The sequence below is a fragment of the Syngnathoides biaculeatus genome, chromosome 15 (assembly GCF_019802595.1).
Source record: "Syngnathoides biaculeatus isolate LvHL_M chromosome 15, ASM1980259v1, whole genome shotgun sequence".
NCBI lineage: Eukaryota > Metazoa > Chordata > Actinopteri > Syngnathiformes > Syngnathidae > Syngnathoides > Syngnathoides biaculeatus.
Window position 1 is genome coordinate 20,522,691 of NC_084654.1, and position 24,106 is coordinate 20,546,796.

The 24,106-nt window shown below is 44.8% G+C and overlaps 3 protein-coding genes across 3 annotated transcripts; all 3 read right to left on the reverse strand.

The window, feature by feature from the left end:
* Positions 1-194: 194 nt before the first annotated feature.
* On the reverse strand, positions 195-15,774 carry LOC133513065 (thrombospondin-type laminin G domain and EAR repeat-containing protein-like). Its single transcript, XM_061843388.1, has 14 exons — positions 15,557-15,774; positions 10,465-10,661; positions 9,634-9,842; positions 9,137-9,477; positions 8,414-8,504; positions 8,142-8,301; positions 7,925-8,056; positions 7,782-7,852; positions 7,003-7,167; positions 5,720-5,915; positions 4,242-4,474; positions 2,206-2,384; positions 1,654-1,755; positions 195-394 (listed from the first exon to the last, which is right to left on the reverse strand). The coding sequence occupies exons 2-14, from the start codon at positions 10,562-10,564 to the stop codon at positions 241-243; spliced, it is 2,133 nt and encodes a 710-aa protein (XP_061699372.1). The 5' UTR covers positions 10,565-10,661; positions 15,557-15,774; the 3' UTR covers positions 195-240.
* si:dkey-251i10.3 (uncharacterized protein LOC553498 homolog) lies at positions 13,300-15,619 on the reverse strand. Its single transcript, XM_061843387.1, has one exon. The coding sequence runs from the start codon at positions 15,496-15,498 to the stop codon at positions 13,306-13,308; it is 2,193 nt and encodes a 730-aa protein (XP_061699371.1). The 5' UTR covers positions 15,499-15,619; the 3' UTR covers positions 13,300-13,305.
* A 654-nt stretch (positions 15,775-16,428) lies between the features above and the next one.
* On the reverse strand, positions 16,429-22,670 carry sumo3a (small ubiquitin like modifier 3a). The gene is made up of 4 exons (XM_061844323.1): positions 22,437-22,670; positions 20,364-20,492; positions 19,331-19,402; positions 16,429-17,652 (listed from the first exon to the last, which is right to left on the reverse strand). Exons 1-4 carry the CDS (start codon positions 22,455-22,457, stop codon positions 17,590-17,592), a joined length of 285 nt encoding a protein of 94 aa, XP_061700307.1. The 5' UTR covers positions 22,458-22,670; the 3' UTR covers positions 16,429-17,589.
* Between the last annotated feature and the right edge of the window lie 1,436 nt (positions 22,671-24,106).

The following is a 24,106-nucleotide window of genomic DNA, read 5'->3' on the forward strand; positions in this document are numbered from 1 at the left end:
AAAAAAAAAATATGATGCAAACCTCAAGCAAGTGCTTATTTTTATATACAGTGTTGTGATTATTTCTTTCAAAATAAGAGTTCCTTTGAGGTTTTGGCACGGCAGGCCAAGTCTTGTGAGGGACCTCACGTGCCCCCCGTCCCCCTCACGGGCGGTAGGGTTCCTCGCGCCCTTTCTTCTCAGCGGGCGGGCAATCGTCCGCCCGCCCGCCCGCCCGCTTAAATACGCATCGGAACGAGCTCAGTACATTTTCAGCTTGAACACTTTGGCGAGGGGCGCTTTGGCGCTGGAGTACATCAAATACGAGTCCCCGCCAGCGCTGAAGAACTCCCAGTCGCTGCAGCCGATGGTCGGGAGCCAGTGGACGGGAACGAAGCCCTCGTAGCCTTGCCACCTTCGCCCGGGGGGGTCGCAAGAACCCGCATTAGTGAAGGGGTACGAATAAAAAAATACATCCATCCATTTTCTTAGCCGCTTATCCTCACAAGGGTCGCGGGGAGTGCCGGAGCCTATCCCGGCTGTCAACGGGCAGGAGGCGGGGTTACACCCTGAACTGGTCGCCAGCCGAGCGCAGGGCAGATCGAGACAAACAACTCACACACCTAGGGGCAATTTAGAGCGTCCAGTTAATGTTGCGTGTTTTTGGGATGTGGGAGGAAACCGGAGTACCCGCAGAAAACCCACGCAGGCACGAGGAGAACATGCAAATGCCACACAGGCGGGGCCGGGATTGAACCCGGGACCTCAAAACTGTGAGGCCAATGCTTTACAGCTGCGACACGGTGCCCCCTTAAAAAGATGGCTCTTAAGAAAAATAATAAATACAATAAATAAAAATTACTTTTAAATTGGAATGAATGATTTTAAAAATGCAAATACATTGCGATTGTAAAAGAAATGTATGAAAAATAATTTAGCAAAACTGAAAACAAGAAAAACGGAACAAAATCAATAAAAGGAAGAAAATGAGAAATAAGTGATATGTATAGGAGAATAAATATAAATAAAATACCATTACAATAAATTACAAAATAATAAACAAACAGAATATTAATAAGTAAAAAATAAAACACCAAGGTTTTAACCTGCCTATTTTGTTTGTTTATTTGACAAATTGGAAACATTCATGGCTTAATGTAACCAACTTCATGTTTAAACCTCAATAAATGAATGTGCAAATAAAAGAAAAATGAAAAGAAGAAAAAAAAATGGGTTGGCGGCAAATACAGGAGACGCATCATTTCCTGCATTTTTTTTAAAAAATTGTTTTGCGGCACTGCTTTCAAATGGTGCATTCAGTGTACCGTCTGGTACTACACTGAAGTAGAAAATCCAACCATTTGAAGTGTTTACATCAATATTTCACAAACTTTACTGAGCCAAGGCTCATATTTTAAAAATATACCAATATTATATACTACTGAATTATATATATTAATATTATATAGTAATTACATGTTTACCTGTTGAGCTATTTACACCATTGCATAAATGTAGGAAGCTACACATGTTAACTGTACTTTCATTTTGAAAACATTTTTTGATGACTTCATTTTTAGGCCGCACACGCACGACAGCAAATGGGCCAAAATGTTCGTTTGAAAAACGGTTTCTAAAGGTTCTCGGCGGCAAAACGACAAGGCGAGTGAGTACCTGTAGAGGACACTGTTGAGCGAGTACGACTCGCCGTTGAAGGAGTTGGCGACGACCAGGAAATGTTCCCCGCCCAGGCTGAAGAACTCCCAGTCCACCGCGCTGCCGGGAGAAAGCAAAACTTATCCAAAAGCGTAGAATTAGTGATGGCTCGGTTCTCCGACCGCAATCCGTTCCAGAAAACGGTTCGAGAAGTGATTTGCTCGAAAACCAAATCGATGTTTCCCATTACAATGAATAGAAAAAGAAATAATGCATTCCAAACCTAACAAAATTAGGCTTTTTAAAGTATTTTTTTGTAGCTTTTCCTGATAATAAATTGCTTCTACTATTACTATTACTACTACTAATAAACTACTACTTGTTTTTGGGCTGGATTAAAGACTGAAATACAAAATCCTCCTTTAAGTGGACTTTTCAGGTATCGACTTGAGTAATTGTTTTTCTTTTTACTTTAACTCCCTATATTTGAAAACATATCTGTATTTTCTACTCCTTCCTGCCTTTAAAAAAAAAAAAAAAAACACCAGATCAGGCCCCCCCCCATCCTACCTGTATGTGACTATGTCCTGGAAGCGGACAAACAGCCGCTCGCTCACGTCCAGCTCGTAGACGGTGGAGTTGATGGCGTATTCGCCGGGCCCGTTGCCGTGGAGCCGGTGTCCATTGGCAACCACCAGAAAGACCCGCGCGCCGATCTGGAACATCTCCCAGTCGGTGGCGCAAAAAGTCTGCGTTCAGAGACAAAGACGCTTCGGGACGTGTAGAGACAAATGTGTACTTGAGCGAGCTGACTCATCCAGATCGTCGCCGTCGACACGCCGCTGGAGGAGTCGGAAAAAATAAAAATAGCAAAGACGCCATCATCTTAATGGGAGGCAATTATTCTCATGTCGTAGCGGGACGGCTTGTAAATTAGCGGTTGTCGGCTTTTATGCGGGTGGAGCAATTTATAGCCATGTCGTTAAAAAATACAAACAAAAAACAGTCCCTCTGGCTTTTTAAGCAGACTTCTGCACAATAGAACCTCCAAAGCGGCAGCATTGTGGGTATCGCGGTTAGCGTGTCTGCCTCGACGATTCTGAGGATCCTCTCAAGCTTGGACGCCCCCCCCCCCTGCAACCACCACCCTTGAAGACTTCAAATTGTCCATAATAATAATAATAATGCCACTGATGGTGTATTCGTACACACGCCTGACTTTGGTGCAGGCAGCGTGTGATCGATTCCCGCTCAGTGACGGTGTCGATATCTGCCCTGCGACCGACTGGTGAACAGTTCATGGTGTAGTCCGCCTTTCGCCCGAAGCTAGCTGGGATAGTCTCCGCCTTTCCCGTGACCCTTGTGAGGATGAGCGGCTTGGATGAGGGATGGATGGATGTCGACATACAGTAGTAAAATAGTCCGAGATGTATACATGTATGTGTACTTTTACGGGGTCCAGAACAGTCCTGAGAACCGTCTTCCCACCAAAGTTGTGGCCAAAGTGAGCGGCTACGGCCGGTTTGAACTGAAAACAAAAACTTTGTCGTGTGTCGGGTTTGACCACGAAAAAAAAAAAATCATCATTTAATGTATACTGTGTACTCATTTGGCGGTAAAGCGTTGTCCTCACAGTTCTGAGGTCCTGGGTTCAATCCCCGGACCCGCCTGAGTGGAGTTTGCATGTTCTCCACGTGCCTTGCGTGGGTTCTCCTCCCACATCCCAAAAACATGCAACATAAATTGGACACTGAAATTGCCCATAGGTGTGATTGAGAGTGCGGTTGTTCGTCTCCCTGCGATTGCCTGGCAACCGGTTCAGGGTGTACCCCGCCTCCTGACCGCTGGGATAAGCTCCAGCACTCCCCGCGACCCTTGTGAGGACAAGCGGCTAAGAAAATGAATGGATGGAAGTACTCGTTTGCCAACCAGAGTTCTGACCGCCCGGGATTACGAAGGAGGCGCACGGAAAGAAAGATGATAAATCTTCAACGCTTGTGGAAATGTAAAGTGTATGTCGAAGCGTTCTGGTTGAGCTGAGTTGATTAATTAAAGTTCCCGGGGGGGGAATGGTGGTGGGGGGGGGGGTCGGTTTCTGCCTAATCCTCACAACTACCGCGGAATTCCCCTAAATCAAAGTCATCTCCCTATGGACCTTTCTATCTTTGTGTCAACACACGCCGCAGCCGCAAGTGCGACTGCGACACCCGCCGCGGGCTGCAGACCGCGTGCTCTATTTTTGGCAGCGAAGACACGCCTGACGCTTTTCTCCGCGTCCCTGTCATTAGCTGCTTTTCATCTCGCCGCGTTTGTGTTTGCTCCCCGCATCCGAGCGCGACGACCGGAGCGGTTTTTACCGTGTTTCAGCCTGCCGTCGCGCGTAAATCTCAGCAGGAGGAAATCCAGTCTGGTTCCTCGGACTGGCCGACCCGGCTTGGAAATGAAATTGTTCCCTTCCCCAATTCATGATTTTCTCAGTGTCTTTTCCGAAGCGTACTAAAGAGTCAAGTGGTAATATTTGCGGCTTTATGGTTATATAAATATTCTACAGCGGCCGTGATCAGATTCATCATTTTATTATCTCCAACCCGTAAGACCGTGCGTACCTTGACGGTTTGGAACACTTGAAATTTCCCGTCGACCCAGACGTAGATCACCGAGTCCAGCGACGTGGTGACTCCGTCAAAGGCGTTCGCCACCACAAGGAAATGGTACGGTCCCACTTTAAAGAACTCCCAGTCGTAAGCCCCCAACGTTCTCAGCCTTTGGTGGACCACAAAGGACTTAGTCGGCCTGTTCCATTTGTACACTACGCTCTCGACCGTGTGGTTGTTATTACCTAAAGAAGAGAGAGTACCGTTACTTTCAACCCCTCGAAGTTTTGATCTCTGACTTGGTCTCAATTCTACAAAGTCTTGGTTTTGACTTAGCCTCTACGCCGCCAAGTCCTCACTTGGTCACACACAAAAAAAATCAAAGTCTTGGTCTTGACTTGGTATCAACTTCTAATAGTTTCAACCTTTCAAACTTGGTCTCACCCCATCAAGTTTTGGTTTCAAATTGGTGTCAAACCCTCAAAGTCTTGGCCGCCACATCCCAAGTCCTCATAGTCTGGGTCTCAAACTCGGAAAATATTGGTCTGTACCTGATCTCAACTCCTAAGAGGTCAGGACTTGGTCTCACCTTGTAAAGTTTTGTTCTCAAATTGTTCTAGAAACCCTCGAAGTCTTGGTCGCCATGTTTACTCAAGTCCTCATAGTCTTGATCGCAACCTCACAACGTATTGGTCTGGACTTGGTCTCACTCTTTCAAATCTTGGTCTGGAGTCTGTATCCACACCTCAAAGTCTTCAACGTTTTGATTTCTGATTGGTCTCAATTCTACAAAGTCTTGGTTTTGACTTAATCTCTACGCCTCCGAGTCCCCACTTGGTCACAAAAAAAAAAAAAATCAAAGTCTTGGTCTTGACTTGGTATCAACTTCTAATAGTTTCAACCTTTCAAACTTGGTCTCACCCCATCAAGTTTTGGTTTCAAATTGGTGTCAAACCCTCAAAGTCTTGGCCGCCACATCCCAAGTCCTCATAGTCTGGGTCTCAAACTCAGAAAATATTGGTCTGGACCTGGTCTCAACTCCTGAGAGGTCGAGACTTGGTCTCACCTTGTAAAGTTTTGTTCTCAAATTGTTCTAGAAACCCTTGGAATCTTGGTTGCCATGCTGACTCGAGTCCTCAAAGTCTTGGTCTCAACGTCACACTGTATTGCTCTGGACTCGGTCTCACTCTTTCAAGTCTTGGTCTTGAGTCTGTATCCACACCTCAAAGTCTTCATCCTGACTTGGCGTCAGCCCCTAAAAGTCTTGGTGGTCTTCAAAAATCTTCAAAGTATTGATCTTGACTTGTTCTCAAACCCTTCAAGTCAAAGTCAAAGTCTTTGTCTCCTCTCAGACCTCATAACTTGGTCCCAACTCTGTCTCAATCTGTTAAGTCTTGGTGTGGACCTAGTGTCAAGCCCTCAAAGTTTTGGTCTCCGGAAAGCCACGAGGTTTTGTGATACTCCTGCCGTTCGTTTTTGCGATGTCTTACCTATCCTGTGATTAGCAACTACAAGATATGTCTGTCGATGGATTTTGAAGGCCTCCCAGTCGCGGGCGCAGTGCGTCTGCAAGGTCTGAAACCGCACAAACTGTTTGCTCCTTCGGCTCCACTTGTAGATGACGGAGACATCGGATTCCTTTCCCACGCTGGTGCTGATATCGGAGTCGGACACCACCAGAAATGTCTGGAACGCAAATCGTAGAAATTTACAGCGGTAGCATTTTGTAAAGAAAAATAGAAAGACAGATATTGATCATTTGAGATGCTAGATGTTGATTAATCGACATCGATCGACTGTAAACTGCAGAAAAACCTGACACAGCATTGACATGGAGGTGCAAAACAATGATCAATGTTGTTGAAAATCTATTTTTACTCTGGTACTTGAGAAGTTTTTTAAAAAATGACTCCGGTGAAAGTAGAAGTACTCATTCAACTGCTTTTCTTTATTAATAACGACAAAGGCAGTGATCCAAGTCGGAACAACTGTTCGTCTCGTCTGGAGCAGGGATGTGAAACATATGGCCTGTGGGCTAAAACTGTGCCGCCGCGGGGTACGGTCTGACCCGGAGGGTGAGTTTGAAAGTGGGGAAAAAAATACAAAAGCCATTGTGGCGGTGGGGGAAAAAATGGAATGGTAATAATTACTTGCTCTGAGTAAGTTGATTCACTTTTAAAAAGTAATACTATAGTTTTCAGTTGCAAATACCCCTCAAAGTTTTGTCCCTTACTACCCAATCACTGATCAATTATTATGGACAGATTACAAACTCGAGGAAAATATTTAAGAAATCTGGGGTGGTTTTGTAAAATGATTGAAAGAGTCTCTTTAAACAAGAAGATATTCCTAATGGTGGGTCAGCTGGAAAGTCTTGGCCTCACAGTTCTACGGTCCCGGGTTCTATCCCGGACCCGCCTGTGTGGATTTGGCCTGTTGTCCCCAGTGCCTGCGTGGATTTTCTTCAGGCACACGTCCCCAAAACATGTAACATTAATTGGACACTCTAAATTGCCCCTAGGTGTGATTGTGAGTCCGACTGTTGTCTGTCTCTATGTGGCCTGCGATTGGCTGGCATCCAGTTCAGGGTGTACCCCTGCCGCCTCCTGCTCGTTGACAGCTGGGATAGGCTCCAGCACTCCCCGCGACCCTCGTGAGGATAAGTGGCTAAGAAAATGGATGGATGGATGGATGGATGGATGTATATTCCTAATGTTTCTGATTTATCTATCTGGGATCTTATTCCAGTACTTCCGTTTTATTGCGCTCATACCTTCCTGCCCATGTGGAAATGCCGCCAAGCCAGAGCTCCATGGGTGCTGATATTCTGGTAGAGCTGGAATCCGTTATGTTGGGTCCACTTGTAAATCGCCGAGCCCCAAGTCGTGGAGCGGTGCGCCATGGCGGCCATCAGACCCACGCCCTGGACCTGGAAGACCTGATAACGACACCAAAACCATTCACTTTTTTTGGTCTGTCCGTCTCGGTCTTCACTTTGTTTCCAGCCCTGAAAGTTGACATCGGTTTCAACTCGGCAAGAGTCGTCACTGTTTCACAAAAAAACAATACTCTGACCGTAGGTCTGGAGAACGGTGAGCGAGGAAATTGGTGTATCTGGTAAGCACTTGTTTCTAGCAGTTGTTTGTAGTATTAGCCACACGTTGTACACGTTCACTCTGCATGAGTTCAATCGTTCACTGCCATTGACAGCTGTTGAAGTCAAATAGCTACGTTAATATGGAGGACTTGCAGTGAATGAGTTCTCAGAAATATAATAGATGATAGACACCAAGATATATCGTGTTACCGATCACGGCAAAGCTAGTTTTCATATTCAAATGAAGGATAACAGAGATCTAATCAGAGCAAAATCCGAGAAATCCAGCTGACTCATGTAGCGGGTGTTTTGGGCCATCGGAAATAGCTTGTAAAAGGGCATCCTGGGCATTTCCAACCAAAATTAGTGTACAAACCCGATAAAAGGACACCAAAGACTTGTTTTAAAATAGGTGAAACATGGGATCTTTCAAGTCTTGGATCTCGGGCCATTACCTCTATGTCGTTGGTCTCCGAGCTGGTGCTAAGAACCTGCCGTTCCTCAACATAGTCCAGTCTTTTACGATCTATGCAGACATGAAGACATTTGTTCGGTTCCAAAGTGAGACATTCTAGGGAGGATAACGCTGGTGCCTCACCCTCCAGAACGGAGATCCACGAGGTACCGTCGCAGAGGTAGAGCGCTTTCCTGAGTGGACTGAACCACATCTGGCCTCGGAGCGCCTCCAAACAGGTCCGCTGTAAGCCAACCGATACTCTGGCCTCCATTTCTGGTGGGTCACAGAGATTTAGACCCGAGTTTGTAGACTTGATGACATGTTCTGGATTGTACTACAAATGATGCATGGACTATACCGTAAGGGACCGGGGTACTTGCAACGATCTTCCCGGTTGCAGCAACATCCGACAACAGGAGCGGCGGAACTGATAGAGCTGCTAGTTGAGGGTGTGCGGACGGGCATAACTGATGGGTGGCATCTGAACCCGGCACCAGAACCAACTGTCGCAACAGACCCTGTACGAGGACAAATGGATCAGAAGGACAGATCGGTCACAGAGAGCGTAAAGCTCGGATGGGACCGCATCTAATGAAATCCGAGCATCAAGAAGGGAAACGTGGTCCTTACCGTAAACAATCCTTTCCATCTGCCCCGACTGCCAACGTGGAATCTGGCCCCGTGAAACCTGAAGTCTGACGGGAACGGCTTGGAGGGCAGACTGTTTGCGAGAAAAGATACAATGTCTCGTGTCTTGACGTCAACAAGTCTCGTAGACATTTGTACAACAACTGCATTATCTATACGGCTACTGATATTCCCGCCTCAGGGGAGTTTTCCCTCAGAACCATTTATCAAATAATGTCAGGCTGCTGTAATTGTATGCCTGCAGGCGGCGAGCATATTTGCAGCGCTGCTGACGTATCGCGCCGAATGATCTATTATCCCTGCAGGCCGCAGTCGAGGGGACGCAATGGGAACTCGGCTGCCGGAGATCCAGGATTCAGACATCTTTATTGATCCCGCTTTAGGCAATTCTTTTTCAGCTCCGAGGTTCAGCCTCAAGAAACACTTAATAGGACTAGATCAAGGACTATCGAAACACTGAATAGGACTAGGTCAAGAACTATCGTTTTTTTTAACTCATCAAGGCACACAGTAACGCCGAACCGAAGCCATGAGGGTCGATTCTGTGCCAAGGGTGTCCCCCCTTTGGGTGATAATTTTTGTGTTTCTAAAATTCTACTCCAATTCTCAGTGGTTGAATCGATTATTAGTTCCTTGGTTTTTCCTTAGTTTGTAATCACACCCTAAGGTGAGCTTTTTCTTGGTGTTGAAAAAAAGAACGCTTACATTTCCTGCGGCGTTCCGCAGTCCACCGTCAGCCTGGCGTGGCGACCGCCGACGTGCAGAACCAGGGTGTGCCAGCGGTCGTCGGCGAGGCGGGCGCCCCGGAACACCCACCGCTCGGTGACGACGCCTCGCTGTCCTCTGAAGAGGACGTAAAGCCGCTTCCCGGAGAGTCTCAGTCCCAGGAGGAGCCGGCGGTGTTCGGCATCGTTCTTCGCTCTTCTTCCGCTGATGTCGCTTTGAGAATTCCTTCCCTCTTCCCTCTCCTCTTCGTCCTGTTTCTCCTTCAGAGGTCCGAACTCTGATCTTTCCGTTTCCGTCACGGAGAAGATGTACTCGTTTTTCTGGAAGGTGAAAACGGACCGACACAATTCATCCGATCGTGCTAATATCTTGCATGGGGTCAACGGCAGAGTTTTCTGGATCATGACGGTCATTCCGCCCCGAAAACTCTTCGGGTTTACCGGGACGTCTCTATCAAGCAATGCTACGTTGCTCACCTTGTGCGCAATTCGAGCCATTTTCAGGGTGACCACGACGGAGAAGCCTTCGGGGGAATTGTCACATTGAGAGAGCAGGTCTACCCGAGCATGTGGCCCAGAGAAATGGACCCCCAGCACCCCTCCGGACGGCCTCACGTGCACCCCCGCCATGAGTTCGGAGGTGTCCTTCGCGAGGACAGGCGCCAGAAGGTCCACAGGAGCCAAATCTGGAGACCGTTGAAAAATGTTAATGATGACACCGTCGTAGGTGAAACTGACGCCGGGGTCCGTTCATCCATCCATCCATTTTCTGAGCCGCTTATCCTCACGAGGGTCGCGGGAGCCCTATCCCAGCTATCATCGGGCAGGAGGCGGGGCTGAAGAAACAGCACGACGATTATCTGTATGTGTGTAAAAATGCTGGCCACCCTTGAGCAGGAACTCCTTCGGTTAACTCATTAAAAAAAGAAATAATAATAATAATAATCGTTGCGGCGCTCTGGAATTCCTCCCACGTGAGGAATAGCCCAGGGTGGCGGGAGGGGTGCCGCTCATTACTTTCCGGCAAATGGGAACGGATCCCAAAAGGTTTGAGACTTCCTGGGAACACGTGGAATCCCGAGCTCGTTCCACGTCTGTACTTGTTCGGAGCCAGAGAGGGATGAAAAAAAAAATGAAATTAAACGCGCACGATTGGCATGCCAAACTTGGCAAAGTGTTTGCTCCCTGGGATGCGTATACAGTAGAAGGATCTTTCGGGACTTCGCGGGTATTAAAAGGTGGATATGTGAGGTGGATTTATTGGTAGCGACTTCGGGTGGGGTGAGAGGGGAGGAGGAAAAACGGTACCTGGACATCGTCCGCCGAGGTCGGCCGTTGCGACCGGAGCGAGCCTGAGGCTGATCAGGAAGAGCTGGTAGAGTAGCACCGATGACATCATCACCATCATCACCGCGAGCCTCTTGGGTCCACTCGGTCCCCCCGACAAAACGGTCCCCGTGCGGGATGCCCCCTTGGTGAAAGCATCTTTCACGTCATCCCAAATTCTACAACGACAGAGAAGGGGTGGGGGTGGAAAAAAAAGTCCAAACTTGAGAGAAGAACAAGACAGAATGTTCCAGGTGATCCGCAAGCGAGCGCGTCTGGTGGAGGAATGTGGGGAGGGAAGCGGTGCACCTGCGCGGCCCCCTTTTAAGAGGCCCCCGCTATGCAAATGAGCCCGCCACTCATCCCACCGTTTTTTTTTTTGGCAGCCTTCGCTCTCTCACGCACACACAGATACGCGTTTATCAGATATTCAGAGCTTTTCCGATATTAATAATTGAAACGTGCGCTTGAAACCCTGTTGAAAAAAATGTCAGAAATTGGACTCGCAACCTTGCGCTGTAGCTACCTATCAACTGCGATCTCCATATACAGTGGTGCCTTGAGATATGAGCTGAATTGGTTCCCTGACCATGTATGCAGTTCAAATCATCATTCTCCATTGTAATGAATGGAAAAGCCATTAATCCGTTCCAGTCTCCCCCATCTGCACCCACACAAAAAAAAACTGTACTTTTAATAAATACCACACTATGATGATCTACTTTACAAAAACATACAGTGATGGCATTATTAAATAGTGTGTGGAGAAATAAACAGTTGACGCCACATTTTTTTGCTTCCATTCAATGGACTTTGTGCTCATCCTGGTGTGTGCGGACCTTGGCCATCTAGGGCAGTGTAAGAAAGCCACACGGATCTACATGTACATAGAACCCTCTCAGATTCTAAATCCATCCATCCATCCATCCATTTCTTTGCTGCTTATCCTCACGAGGGTCGCGGGGAGTGCTGGAGCCTATCCTAGCTGTCTACTGGCAGGAGGCGGGGTACACCCTGAACTGGTCGCCAGCCAATTGCAGGGCAGATGGAGAAAAGCAGCCGCACTCACAATCACACCTATGGGCAATTCCGAATGTTCAATTAATGTTGTATGTTTTGGGGATGTGGGAGGAACATGCAAACTCCACACAGGTGAGGCCGGGATCGAACCCGGGACCTCAGAACTGTGAGCCCCAGATTCTAAATAAACTGCAGTAAAGTTAGCAGCTCTTCAGACCGGTTAAATTATTTATGCCTTTTAGTATTATGTTATCTATTTACGTGTCGCTCTATGCTTGGTGTTAAAATATCAGTTGCCTTCCGGCGTAAAAACAGATCCCAGTACACCAGCACGGACGCTGTTTGCCCGTCTGTGACATTTCCCATTGTTAGAAATACACCAAACAGATCTTTAGTTTGACAGTAAACAGTTATAATGGCAGAAAAATAGCCATGAGCTTATTTTTGAAAATATCTTTTTTTTTTTTTCACAAGTCAAAGCAAAAAGTCCAAATGACAGCTCGTATCTAGTTACTGCATAGACAATTTTTTTGTATTACCATTTAAAAATTGTACTGAACTTCACATTTTTAAAAGTACTGTACATAACTAAAAAAAAAAAAACAGTATTTTAAATTAAAAATGCTGTACATTAAAAACACTGCACAGAATTTAAGACCCCAAAAAAATTTGCATGTAATGCTACAAGATTCCATTTTTTTTTTCAATTTATTTTGTTGCTTTCAATGTACATTTTATTTGTTTATGATTCATTTTTTTTCTATTGCATAGTACTGGACATTCCCAGTTTGGAACTTGATTACAAATCTTTACCTAAGTATGTATTAAGTACCAAATACCGTGCGTAATAGTACATACAGTATAATGTAATGACCAGAAACAACATAAAAATATAAAATGACAAAAAAAAATTCTTGTCTTTATTTCCCGTTAGCTCCTCCAGTAATTTAAATTACCGCATTCACCATTTTATTTTTGTTCAGTGTCATGTTTTTTTAAACTTCCAAACAATATTTGAAATTTGCTATGTAATATACATAACTTGTGCATTATGCTAAACATTTGACATTTTTTTATACTGATATTTTAACGTATGCACAAACACAAGTCAAGTGTGTAATTTACTAAAAACTGCTTAGTGTTTAGCAAAATAGAAATATCGCTCTATATAGTATTATACACCACTACAAAAAATACAGCTAGATAAAAATTTAAACATTCTTGTAAATGCATAAATTTATCTCATTAGGCTTGCAGGTGTATCTAATGTTATGGCCAATGGTTATAGTATAGAGTAGGATCAGATATGTGTATTTTTTTAATTAAAGTGTGGGACAAATTCATTGAAATAAAAAAAAAAGAACATTTTGTAAAAGTTGAACCAGTTTTTCTTAAATTTTTAAATTTCAATTAAAGTATTCCAGTGTCTAATTTCTGAGAATGAAATCTGCAAATGTATCAAATATCTATATAATTAAAAAAAAATAAAAATTTAACCACCATCCTTTTAGTTTGAACCCACATTCACGGGGCATGAGCGCCACCTGCTGTACTGGAGAACAAATGGCACGCCACTCCATTTGACTTGGGCCTAATAACGCATCTTTATTACAAATTCTTGGCGGCACAACGTACTGTTAACAAGTTGTGGTTCTGCATGATTTAGTGACATGAAAAATATAATTATTCATTTTCACAATACAACCAAAGTGGAAATAGTACATTTTAAACAATGTAACGGCTGAAGTTGTGGCATAAACTTCATTAGTTTCAATTCAGATGTTTGAATATACTGGACAACATTCAAAAATTAATTTTAATTTTCTCCCCACTCCAATCGCCGGCACGCGCGTCCTTGTCCTTCGTCAGCTCCTCCCGAGCCATGGGCTCGATGACGGCACCGAGCCGGGTCAGCACTTCGGGTTTGGTGAGCTTTTTGACGGTGCGCTCGGTGTTCCAGGTCCGCCCCACGGGGGCGCGCAAGGTGCTCTCGAACTGGGCGGGACTGGTGAAGGGAAACGGCTGCGAGTTGAGCTGGTGGAGGCTCAGCGACCCGTTTCGCTTCTCGGAGATGATGACACCGGGCCGCCTATCGTCTTTCCTGGGCGGCGGCGGGCCCGTTTTCACTCGGAACCTCCTGCGCTTTTTCAGGGAGGGCCTGAGGCCCGAACCGCCCCACTCCCCCCAGCCGGGCAGCGTCAAGTCCACCACGCGGGGCTTGTCCGCGTTCGCCTGCTTCTTCTTCTCCTTCACGAAGTCCGAGATGACGTCGTCCCCGGCGAAGGCTTCCCGAATGAGTCCGGTTTGGTCGAGGGTTTCGTCAGAGTCCTCCGTGGCCGCCGCGGTCGGCGCCAGCGGCACAAGAAGGGGATTTGCGTCTTTGGTGAGAACATCTTTCAGTTCTATTCCTTTTTTCTGTTTTTGGGGCACTCGGTCCGAGGACGGCTGCGGCTCGACTGATGCCGTCTCGGCTTGAACTGACTCCACTTGGTTGAGGAGCTCCATGTACTCGAAAGTCTCCATTTGGTCCGTCTGGCCTTCCAGCAGAGGCACAGAAGTGTCTTCGGACTCCTTCAAGACTGGCGCGTTCCTGTTCAACTCCATCTGCGAATCTTCTTTCCCGACCTGAAGCGGTTCAGAATCCTGACGCATTTTCCGACGGCTGTCGAACTCGCGTAGCAGGGATTCTTCTTCGGTTTCCTCCACGTCGCTTTCCTCCTCCTCCTCTTCTTCTGCTGCTGCTGCTGTAACTGGAGCGATTCCGGTCGACTGTGGGGCGACGTCATCCGCCTCCTTCCCGTTCTCGGCTGGGTCTTCGGACAGCTTCCCTTTCATCCACGGATTCGAATCCGTTCCCTGCGGCGCTTCGTTGACAAAATCGGGCAACGTTTCCGGGATTTCGGCTTCCTCGTCCTCACTGCATACGGCGACGGCGAGTTTCTGCGTCAGGTCTTTGTTCACCTCCAGCTGCTGCTGCATCGCTTTGCGGGCGCCGTCGTCATATTTTGCCATGATGGCCTTGGACCTGGCCCACTTGCCGCTGTTCTGGTGCTTTAACGACATCCTCTCTTGCATCCTGGCCACCTCCATTTTATTCATCTCCTCCAAAGCGCCGGCCGGGTCTTTCTTCACCATCTCGTCGAACTGCTTGAGGAAATCTTTGCGCTTGGCTTTATTCAGCACTCTGTGGTATTTCTTACTCTTGATCTTGCGCTCTCGCCGAGCTTTGGCTTCGTAGTAGGACTGCAGCGCACGGGCTTTCTGCAGCTCGGCGCGGCGCATCTTAACCTCCGACAGACTCATCGCCTTCATGGAAGCCTCCTCGGTGGGGGTTAAAATGGGGTCGGTGGTCGGTTGGTTGTTGGCAGAGAGCAGGGAAAATATTTCCTGTTCGAGGGGAGTTTGTGCTTTCCAGGACATAACGACCCTTTCCACGGCTTTGGGCCCGGGGGGCTCCTGATTCAAAGGGAAAACAAGTTGTTCAGCTTTGTGGTTCTTTTGAATCACACTTTGCCACTGCGTAACCTCTTTTGCTACTTTCTGAAAGGCCACATCTCTCTGGATCCTCTCACGTTCCTGCGTGGTGACCGGGCACTCGACTGTTTTCTTACTTTGATGCAGTTTCTTTAGCTGCTTCTTGGCCTTAGCGGAGACGGCCGAGATTTTGTCCATGGACTTCATCAGATCCGTCAACTTTATTTTGACACCCTCCCCCTCCGCGTTGACGGTAAATTCAGACTTTTGGAGAGCCGGTTCCGATCGCTCCCCGGTAATTTTCTTGCGCCTCGCTCCCCCGAGAGAGCTGATGGCCTCCACCAGCTTTTGGCGTTTTCGTTCATTGTCGCTGTCTTCCTCCCCGTCGCTAGCGATAGAATCGTCAGCTTTATCGAAACCATCTTCCTCGAAATCGTAGCTTACGTCGGGGTTCTCAACTGGAACGGTCGGACGCTTCTTGCGGGCCTTCATCGTCCGCTTTTTCGTCGAAGCTTTTGACATGTTGAAGACAAACGCTCAACAGTCAACAACACACGTGCGAAGAACGCCTTCTACTTACTACTTCCGCCTCCTCGTCTTCTTCTTCTTCTTCGTCGTTAGCTTCTTCTTCGGCAGTTCGAAATTACGCCATCGCTCTCGTACTGTATAATAACGACTTCTTTCATGTAGTGGGTTCCGAAATAAGTATAAACCATAATAACTTTAAATAATTTGAATTTATTTTTGGTATCTATAGGTTCCATTGACCGACTCAAGCGGAAGTGACGTACACAGATATTGAAATACTAGATAGTGTGTCGCCTGCTGGTTGAGGACGTGTGGACAGAGCCGCCATCTTTAACGATAATCGTTGCTGTCATAACATATTACATGAATATGGTATTTACAGTTAAAACACCTCACAAGCCTGTGAATAGATGTATTGATGTGAACACGTAGACATCTTTATTAACTTTAAAGGTGTGCACTCTGTCAATATCAAATTTCTTGATTGCGTATGATCTTACACATGATTTGCTACAGCGCATCGAAAACCATAGTGATAAAGTAAGATTTCTGAAAAATATTTTATATTCAGAGCATATCTCTCACAATGTATTAAGTTTCTTCTTGTCCACTTTTGAAGTTTTCCCCAATTATGCTTTGCTTTTCCACTCTTAAGTGTACTGTTCAATCCACTGTCCAAATAAGTCTTATCATTTACCTGCCTTTGCCAATCATCTGATAATCGGGCCTCCGGTGACTTTAATCAATCATAATTGGTAAAAAGATAAATCGTAGACAGATAATTGGGCCTGTGACAACTTTGATCAAAGGGAGCAAAAATTCTTGCCATAAAGTACCCCACTTAGCATATGAAATAAAAATCACCATGGGTATGCAGCACTTTACGGGATCACAAAATGGAAGCAAACACCAACCAATCTGAGTACCAAACTATATTTATTGTATACAGTAGTAAAAGACAACAAATAATGTACAAATCAGTAGAGAAAAATAAAATGACTAAAGACCTGGGCCCCTTATTGAGTTTTTTCTTTTTAGCTAACCCAGCTCAGACGCAGGAGGGAAAAATTGTATTTCGGGCTAGAAAAAAAATGTGCTCTCATTTTGACGAAGTGGGGGGGGGGGGGGGTTGACCGAGTAGGACCGATGTTTTTATTTTAGATGCACTGAATGGGCGCGCACACACACACACACACACACACAAAAAATACACTTGGGATGAGGCAAAATCTATTTCTAATAATTAAGATGTACATTTAAATGAAAAGGGAGGGACATTGTTGAGGTCTTAAAAAAGATTTCTCTCTCTCTCTGCACTATTTATACCCGCTTGAAATTTTATTCCCACTTCACAACACGACTCACTGAACCTGAAGCTTCGGATTTCCTGAAGAGACTCTATACCCCCCCCCCCAATACACTCCCGTTTGCAGTTAATGTTCTTCATTGTTGGCCATTTTACATATATTTTAAGGGGGGGGGGACAGAAAAAAAGTTTAACGTTTAAAATAATATTCTGACTATTCATTCATATCCTCCTCTTAATGTGCGAATAAATACTTGGTGGTATGGAAGCAGCCCCCCCACCCCACCCCTCCAGGACATGCGGAAATCTCAGAAGCAGCGAGGACGCAAAAAAAAAAAAAAAAAAAAAAAAAAAAAAAAAAAAACTACAGACTTCCTTTGAATGCCTCATTTGGTCATTTTTAGAGTTGTGGCACATCTATTCTGAGACATCTGTACAGATTCAGTTAATAATAAAAATTAAAATGGAGAAATAAAAAAAAAAAAAACAGCCAAAAAGCAAATTACGTTGATGGCACCACCCTAAAAACTAGCCGATTCCAAAAACGCTTGCTGGCAACAACGTCGACGCATCATTGGTCTAAATCCGACACCCAGAACGTGTCAGAGAACCCCCCCCCCAAAAAAAAAAAAAAAAAATCACATCACGACAGACGTATCTTAAGTGAATAATAATTAATAATAACAGCTGAGAGGAGCGATGGAGAAGGGCGAGGTCGGAGGGTTCGAGTTTGTGTCTCGGGTCTGAGGCTGGCTGTCAAACAAACGGTCGAAGGGAGCTTAGCAGCGGCCGCCCGTCTGCTGTTGGAAAACGTCGATGGTGTCTTCGTCTTCCATCTCCAGCTAGAGGAAAAGCACGCGTGCTACGTTAGCTTCTAGCGCCGCATTTGCTCAGGTACAGTCAAACGTCACATGTCCGCAGTGGCAAATGTACTTACCGTAATTTCCGGCCTACAAGCCGCGACTCCCCCCACACGCTTTCAACCCTGCGGTTTATGCGGTGATGCGGCTAATTTGTGCGTTTTTTTAAAAAAAAATTTTCCCTAACGGCCGCGAGAGGGCTCTCGAGCGGAAACGGTAAGAGTGAGACCGGTGGAATATATGTGCCGAGGAAGTGACTTTTACCGGTCCGGCCCTGTTAGCGCTGCGCTAGCCTGTTACTGCCGTTTCTCAGTGATTTTTACCAGTATGTTATTATTTTTATTTTTTTTTTTTAACCGGCCCGGCGGCGCTAGCGTTAAACTCTCTGTATACCGTCTTTTTTTTTTATATAAATCTAGTGTTTCAATGCGGGCACTTGCGGCTTTTACACATCTGCGGCCTATGTGTGTACCAAATGGTATTTCCTTTACAAATGTACTAGGTGATGCGCTCTGTAGGCTGGGAATTACGGTATTTGGTGCCAAGAAACTGTTCACGTTAGCCTAATTTAGACAAAAGTAGTGCTTTAGTGGACTTTGTAGTGCTTTTCTTTAACTTAAAGTCGACTTTTTGAGAAATTTCAACCAAGTTTCCCAACTCATCACAGTTCAGAAGCTGCTCTTATCAAAATGGGAAATGATATAAGGTTGAATACTTTCGTTCTGGATTTTGATACAATAGATCATAACTGGTGAACAGATTGGAAACATGGGAATGACTAAATGGCATGGTTCAGGTCCCACCTGGAGGAAAGGAGTTATATTGTAACCACTGGAAGTGCTCAATCTCAACGAATGGGGTCCCTCAAGGGTCCATTCCTGGACCACTCCTGTTCAGCCTGTATATCCTACCCTTGGGTCAAATACTCCAGTACTTTTATTTTGATTATCGTAGCTATGCAGATGCCACGTTAGATTTTGCGGTGTTCCAAACGATGACAGTTCAATTGAGATGTCGTGTCACTGTCTAAAGTAGATAAAAACCAAAACAAAAGTGCGATAATAGCGGCAAAAATTTGCACACTTTCATCCAAAGTTCGGAAGCAGGCTCCTCTTCCTCCTCCAAACTTCAGGCCACCTCCGGGTCTAAAACCGCTGACATCATGAAAACTTGTCTGACCAGCGTTACACAAGCGGGGTATTATTTTGAACTGCAATTGTGGTATTTTGCCGGGCAGCACTGCACAGGAAACTGATGCAAGTCCATGCTGGATTCCAAACCCAATGAAGAAAACGCGACTGACTTTCTCTTCTAAATTTGCCGATTTTCCAAAATATTTTTCTAACACAAGCTCATCTGAGTTCTTAGACAACAAGTATACTCGAGAACCTTATGTTTCGTTTTTTTCAGCGACATCTCGTAAAACAAAGCAGTATTTTGCACCGTGTAGGTATTGAGTAGAGCAGTAACTAAAGCCAGGCAGAGACAAGGTTAGCAGTGTCAGAATGTAAAGAGTCAAAAAAAAAACAACAGTTTTTGGGGCATCGGACCCAAGAATCTGATGTCACCCCCGATCCCCTAATCACACACACACACAATCTCAGTCCAATATTTATCGTTCATCCCTGCCAATAACCCAAAATTGAGAGGCTCAACTTACCTGCGAAGGCGTATCAGTCTCGTTGATGGGCTGTCCGTCGAACCTGAACCTGATCTGCCTTATTGAGAGTCCCTGAATGAACGAGACAACACCACCCAAAAGCACAATTGGACTTCAAGGACCACAAATTTGGAAGGTCCACACACGCAGACGTCACGGCGTTAGTACCACGGGACCCATTACGCGCTTTTAATATTCGACTATGGAAAGATTTACATATACAGTAAACCCTCGGTTTTCGAACGTCACTGTTTTTGAACAAAAATCGGTACTCGAACCCCGCTGAAAAAAAAAAAACGGAAATAACATACTTAGCGCGGACAGACCAGCTAACTTTGACATCAGATTCGTTCTTTGTCAAAGAGGCGGCCAGTCGCCACCCCCGAAGACATTTGATACGTACAGATGTTGAAGCATTTCTGCATTTTGGTTTTGTCTGTTAACTCGAGTTATGAATGTTTGTGTGTGTTAAGAGTTATTCTGCACTTTTGTTATTATAAAAACATTATAAGGCTGGGGGCCGAGTTGCTACAGGTACGGCAATGCACATACATTTTAGATTTTAAGCAAAAAATAAATATATTTCTTAATTATATTATATAAGAATATACAAGAAATATATATTATATATTTATATTAGTATTATATAAAGTATTTAAACTAAACATGTATTTCTACTATGCAGTTTATTATTAGGAAAAGCTAAAAAATAACTGCTTTAAAAAGCCTAATTTTCAAGGCTTGGAACGCATTATTTCTTTTTCCATTCATTGTAATGGGAAACCTCGATTTGGTTTTCGAACAACTCACTTTTCGAACCGTTTTCTGGAAGGGATTGTGGTCGAGAACCGAGGCATCACTGTAATCGTTAACCCACCCTCGCTTCCTGTCATCATTCCTCATTTTCTTCCTTCCTCTCTTTCATACCATCCTTACAAGTGAGTCTTAGTGTACAGAGAGCTTATATTTGGCCCAGCCTCTATCCTGACCAAATGTAGGTTTTAAAGCCCCTCCAAATATAGTTCGATCTCACCTGTCGTTCGCAGTACGCCTTCATGAGTTTACTGAGGGGTGTGTGCCGTTTGATTTTGAACTGGACCACCGATCCATCCTGCCCCGCGACCTTGAGGTTGATGTGGTCGTTCTCCGTCTTGACGCCCTCCTGCGCACGTCCAAGGCGAGGTGGACATTTTGTCAAATCAAAAAAACATTAGCAATCTTTTTCGGAAATGATGACACGTGTAAAATGCAGCCGAGGAGAGAGACCGCAAATAAATGAGCATCATCACTTAATTTTCAATTAACGCCTACATACCGTTTGAGGTGAATTTGACCCGTTTTTTGACCCCCTTCCCTCCACAAAAAAAATCCCTTCCAACTTGAAATTTGATATTTTGCTCAAGTCACACAAAATATAAAAATATTTTAATGGCGTAGAGCATATGTGTCAAACACAAGGCCAGGGGGCCAGCTCTGTCCCGCCGCCTGATTTTATGTGGCCCAGGAAGGCAAATCACATGTATCAAATTTCACGATTTTTATTAAAATCTGGATCAAAATTTCAAATTGTCATATAAAAAATTCTAAGATATTACAAGCATTTTTGTGTTACCAAAATACAATAGTTAAAAAAAAAAAACTACTCTCGGTTTCTGATTCCAAAACGAGTTCATAAATTTCAATTTGTAAATATGATAAGGCGCTCCGAGGGGAACCGGAAGAAAAATGTGGCCCCGCGACAAAAATGAGTTTGACACCCCCGGTGTACAGGAATGCTGTTCCAAGTCAGATTAATGCGATAGCTACCAACTTGGATTTTAGATTCACCTGTAGGTAATAAATTAACGAAAATTGTGGGAATCTGAAATTGCGCATGGCACGAAACTTATGTATTTTTTTTATACAGGACATTGGTAAAAGTATTCAAGGAGGGGCGTTAAGCAGTCTCAAGTTCTGTCTGCCAATTCTCATCACATTTGCGCAGATTCCGGCAGAAACATGCAACTATGAATCTATGAAGGATCATGGGGGAATCTCGGAACGAAAGAATCCAGGTCATGTAAGTATATAGTTATGGGACAGGTTAAAATGGGCCCGAGAACTGAGTGTTCTCAACATATGTGCACAGGTTTCTTCAGAACCGCGCACATTCATCTTTGATCACGAGAGAGTAAAACAAAACAACAATAAATTAAAAAAAAAAAAAAATCTATGTTTAGATGACAGATACTAAACTTGAACAGAAAAAAAGTGATAGAGGTCAGGGGGTGCCTTGACTTAGGTGCAAGATCTGGACCAGCAAAAAAATAAAACCTGCAACAAATAAAAATACATTTTTCCTTTTCTCTAAATCATTGATTAAGGTTTTAACAATGATATTATTGATGTAAAACAGGCGATGGACAGCTCTAAAACAAAGTTACCTATTTTATAGAAGTATTAAAAAGGATATTCTGGCTGTGTGCATGGAAATTAAAAGTATGGAAGGGTTTTGCAGAAAATCATTATTCGCGGCCGATATAAAATCATATAAAAAATATAGCAAAGGCCTCAAACGATAGCCTACTAGCATCAATAATGCTAACGTTAGCATGTTAGCTTCGAGGCTAGCAGATGGAGACGTAAGCCGTTGACAAACGATACAATTTGGCCGCCGCCAAGCCCCGTCAGTAAACTCATCTCGTCGTCAAGTGTTACAAAAAGTACCGGGGCGAATAAAAAGATAAAAATTACGGCTCGGTAGCGAGGAGCGTTGAATTAATTTGGTAGTAGCTGCTAGCCGTAGACCCATTGTGACCGCTACGGTTTGCGGCATTTGCGCACATCGCGTGCGTGATGCAGTTTCGACAAAGAGGTAGAAAAATATACATCCAAAAACGAAAAAAATCTGTATGCGATTTAAAAGTCACAATTGTGGAGATTGGAACGCTCGGGGATGTTGGAGGGTTTTTAAAAATAGAGAGACAGACAAGTGCGAAGTCTCATTCATTTTGCGAAACAAACACTGCGCCAATAGAAACCAACGTGCAAAAGCCAAGGCCATTTTCCCATGGCACAAAACCTTTCGACAAGCCATCTTTTAAGGAAAAAAAAAATAAAATCTCACCTTTGGCTTTTCCTCTGACATACTTTCCGGATTTCTTGTCACGATTTTACAGGCAGAGATTGTATTTTTTTTTTCTTTAAAAAAAACCGTCGCTTAAACTGTATTTTAGTAATTTATTTGATTTGGTCTTCTGCCGCCGACTGTCCTCGCTTCTCCTCCTCCGCTGACGGGAACGCGCGCCGAAACCTCTCTCGCCGGGAGACGATTGGACGCCGGGCGGCACGTGACCGCTAAACCGCGGGGGCGCGCCGCGACCCTCAAATCCTCGGCCACGCGCGCAGGCAGGTCTTCAAAAGGAGTCGGAAGTCATTGCAAACTTCCCGTTGGGAATAACAAAAATGTTTTGTCTTTTAATATGGATTTGTGGCCTGACCTTAAGAGACCAATTTGGTTTCATCCCAAACATTCCAGGAATTTTGCTGAACTGTTACAGTCTTGCCAAGAGGAATACATCCAACCATCCATTTTCTTCGCCGCTTATCCTCATGAGGAGTGCTAGAGCCAATCCCAGCTGTCAATGGGCACGACTCGGGGTACACACTAAACTGGTTGTCAGCCAATCGCAGGGCACACGGAGACAAACAGCCGCACTCACAATCTCACCTAGGGGCAATTTAGAGTGTCCAATTAAATAATTATTTGGGATGTGGGAAGAATCCCACGCAGGCACGGGAAGAACATGCAAACTCCACACAGGCTGGGCCGGGATCGAACCCGGGACCTCAGAACCGTGAGGCCTGTTAATACTATTAACTACCTCTCTGTGCCGCGGTGTTGGTAACAACTATCTTAAATTTGAATAATACCACCCAACCCCCCCCCCCCCCCAAAAAAAATGAAGTTACTTATTTCAACGTGTTTTGTGATTGGTTGATGACCCGTCTTGGGTGTACACAGCTTCTTGCCAAAAAATCAGCTCGGATGTGTTCCATCTCACCTGCACCGATCACTGTAGAAAATAGATTGTTTATAAAAAAAAAAATATATATGTATATGTCAAATTCATTTTCTGACATGACCCTTTGCAACAATGATCCAGGAATGTCACCCACACATTTCCAGATGCAACCTTTCAACACCCCCACTGTTCTCCTCCAAAAAAAAAAACCCACAAAGTGCTGTTGGTGTCACTGCGTCTTTTAATACCTGCAGCGTCCAGTAATGCGGCGGTGACTGAAAGACACGTTCACCTTAAATTAAGAAACATATTAAAATCAACCAAAAACTGAAATAAGATAAACTATTAAAGTGGATAAAGGCTAATAGACATCAACTATGGTTGTAAAAAGTTCAAATAATGACGCCATAAAGAAATTATTACAATGTTTGCCTCATCCGCAAACCTAGCATTTTTTTTTTTTTTAAATCATAAAAGCAAATCTATTTCTACGAAATTACTTCTCCTGCTATGCCAATGTTTTTTTTATTTCCACTGTACAGTACCCTCTCAGCTCGGCTGGGTTTACTTTGAAAGTTGTCCCACGAGGGAACTGTGGATACCACCCGGCCCTGAACGCATCGCACGGCGCGCTAACAAATAGCCCTCACGGCATTTTACTGGAAACAAATTTGATCATCCAAGACTGAGGGCACCACGATAACGGGCCTCTGCGGCCAAGCGGAGACTGCGGAGTGTAACACTGTAACGACAGGGGGACATAAAGTTAGTA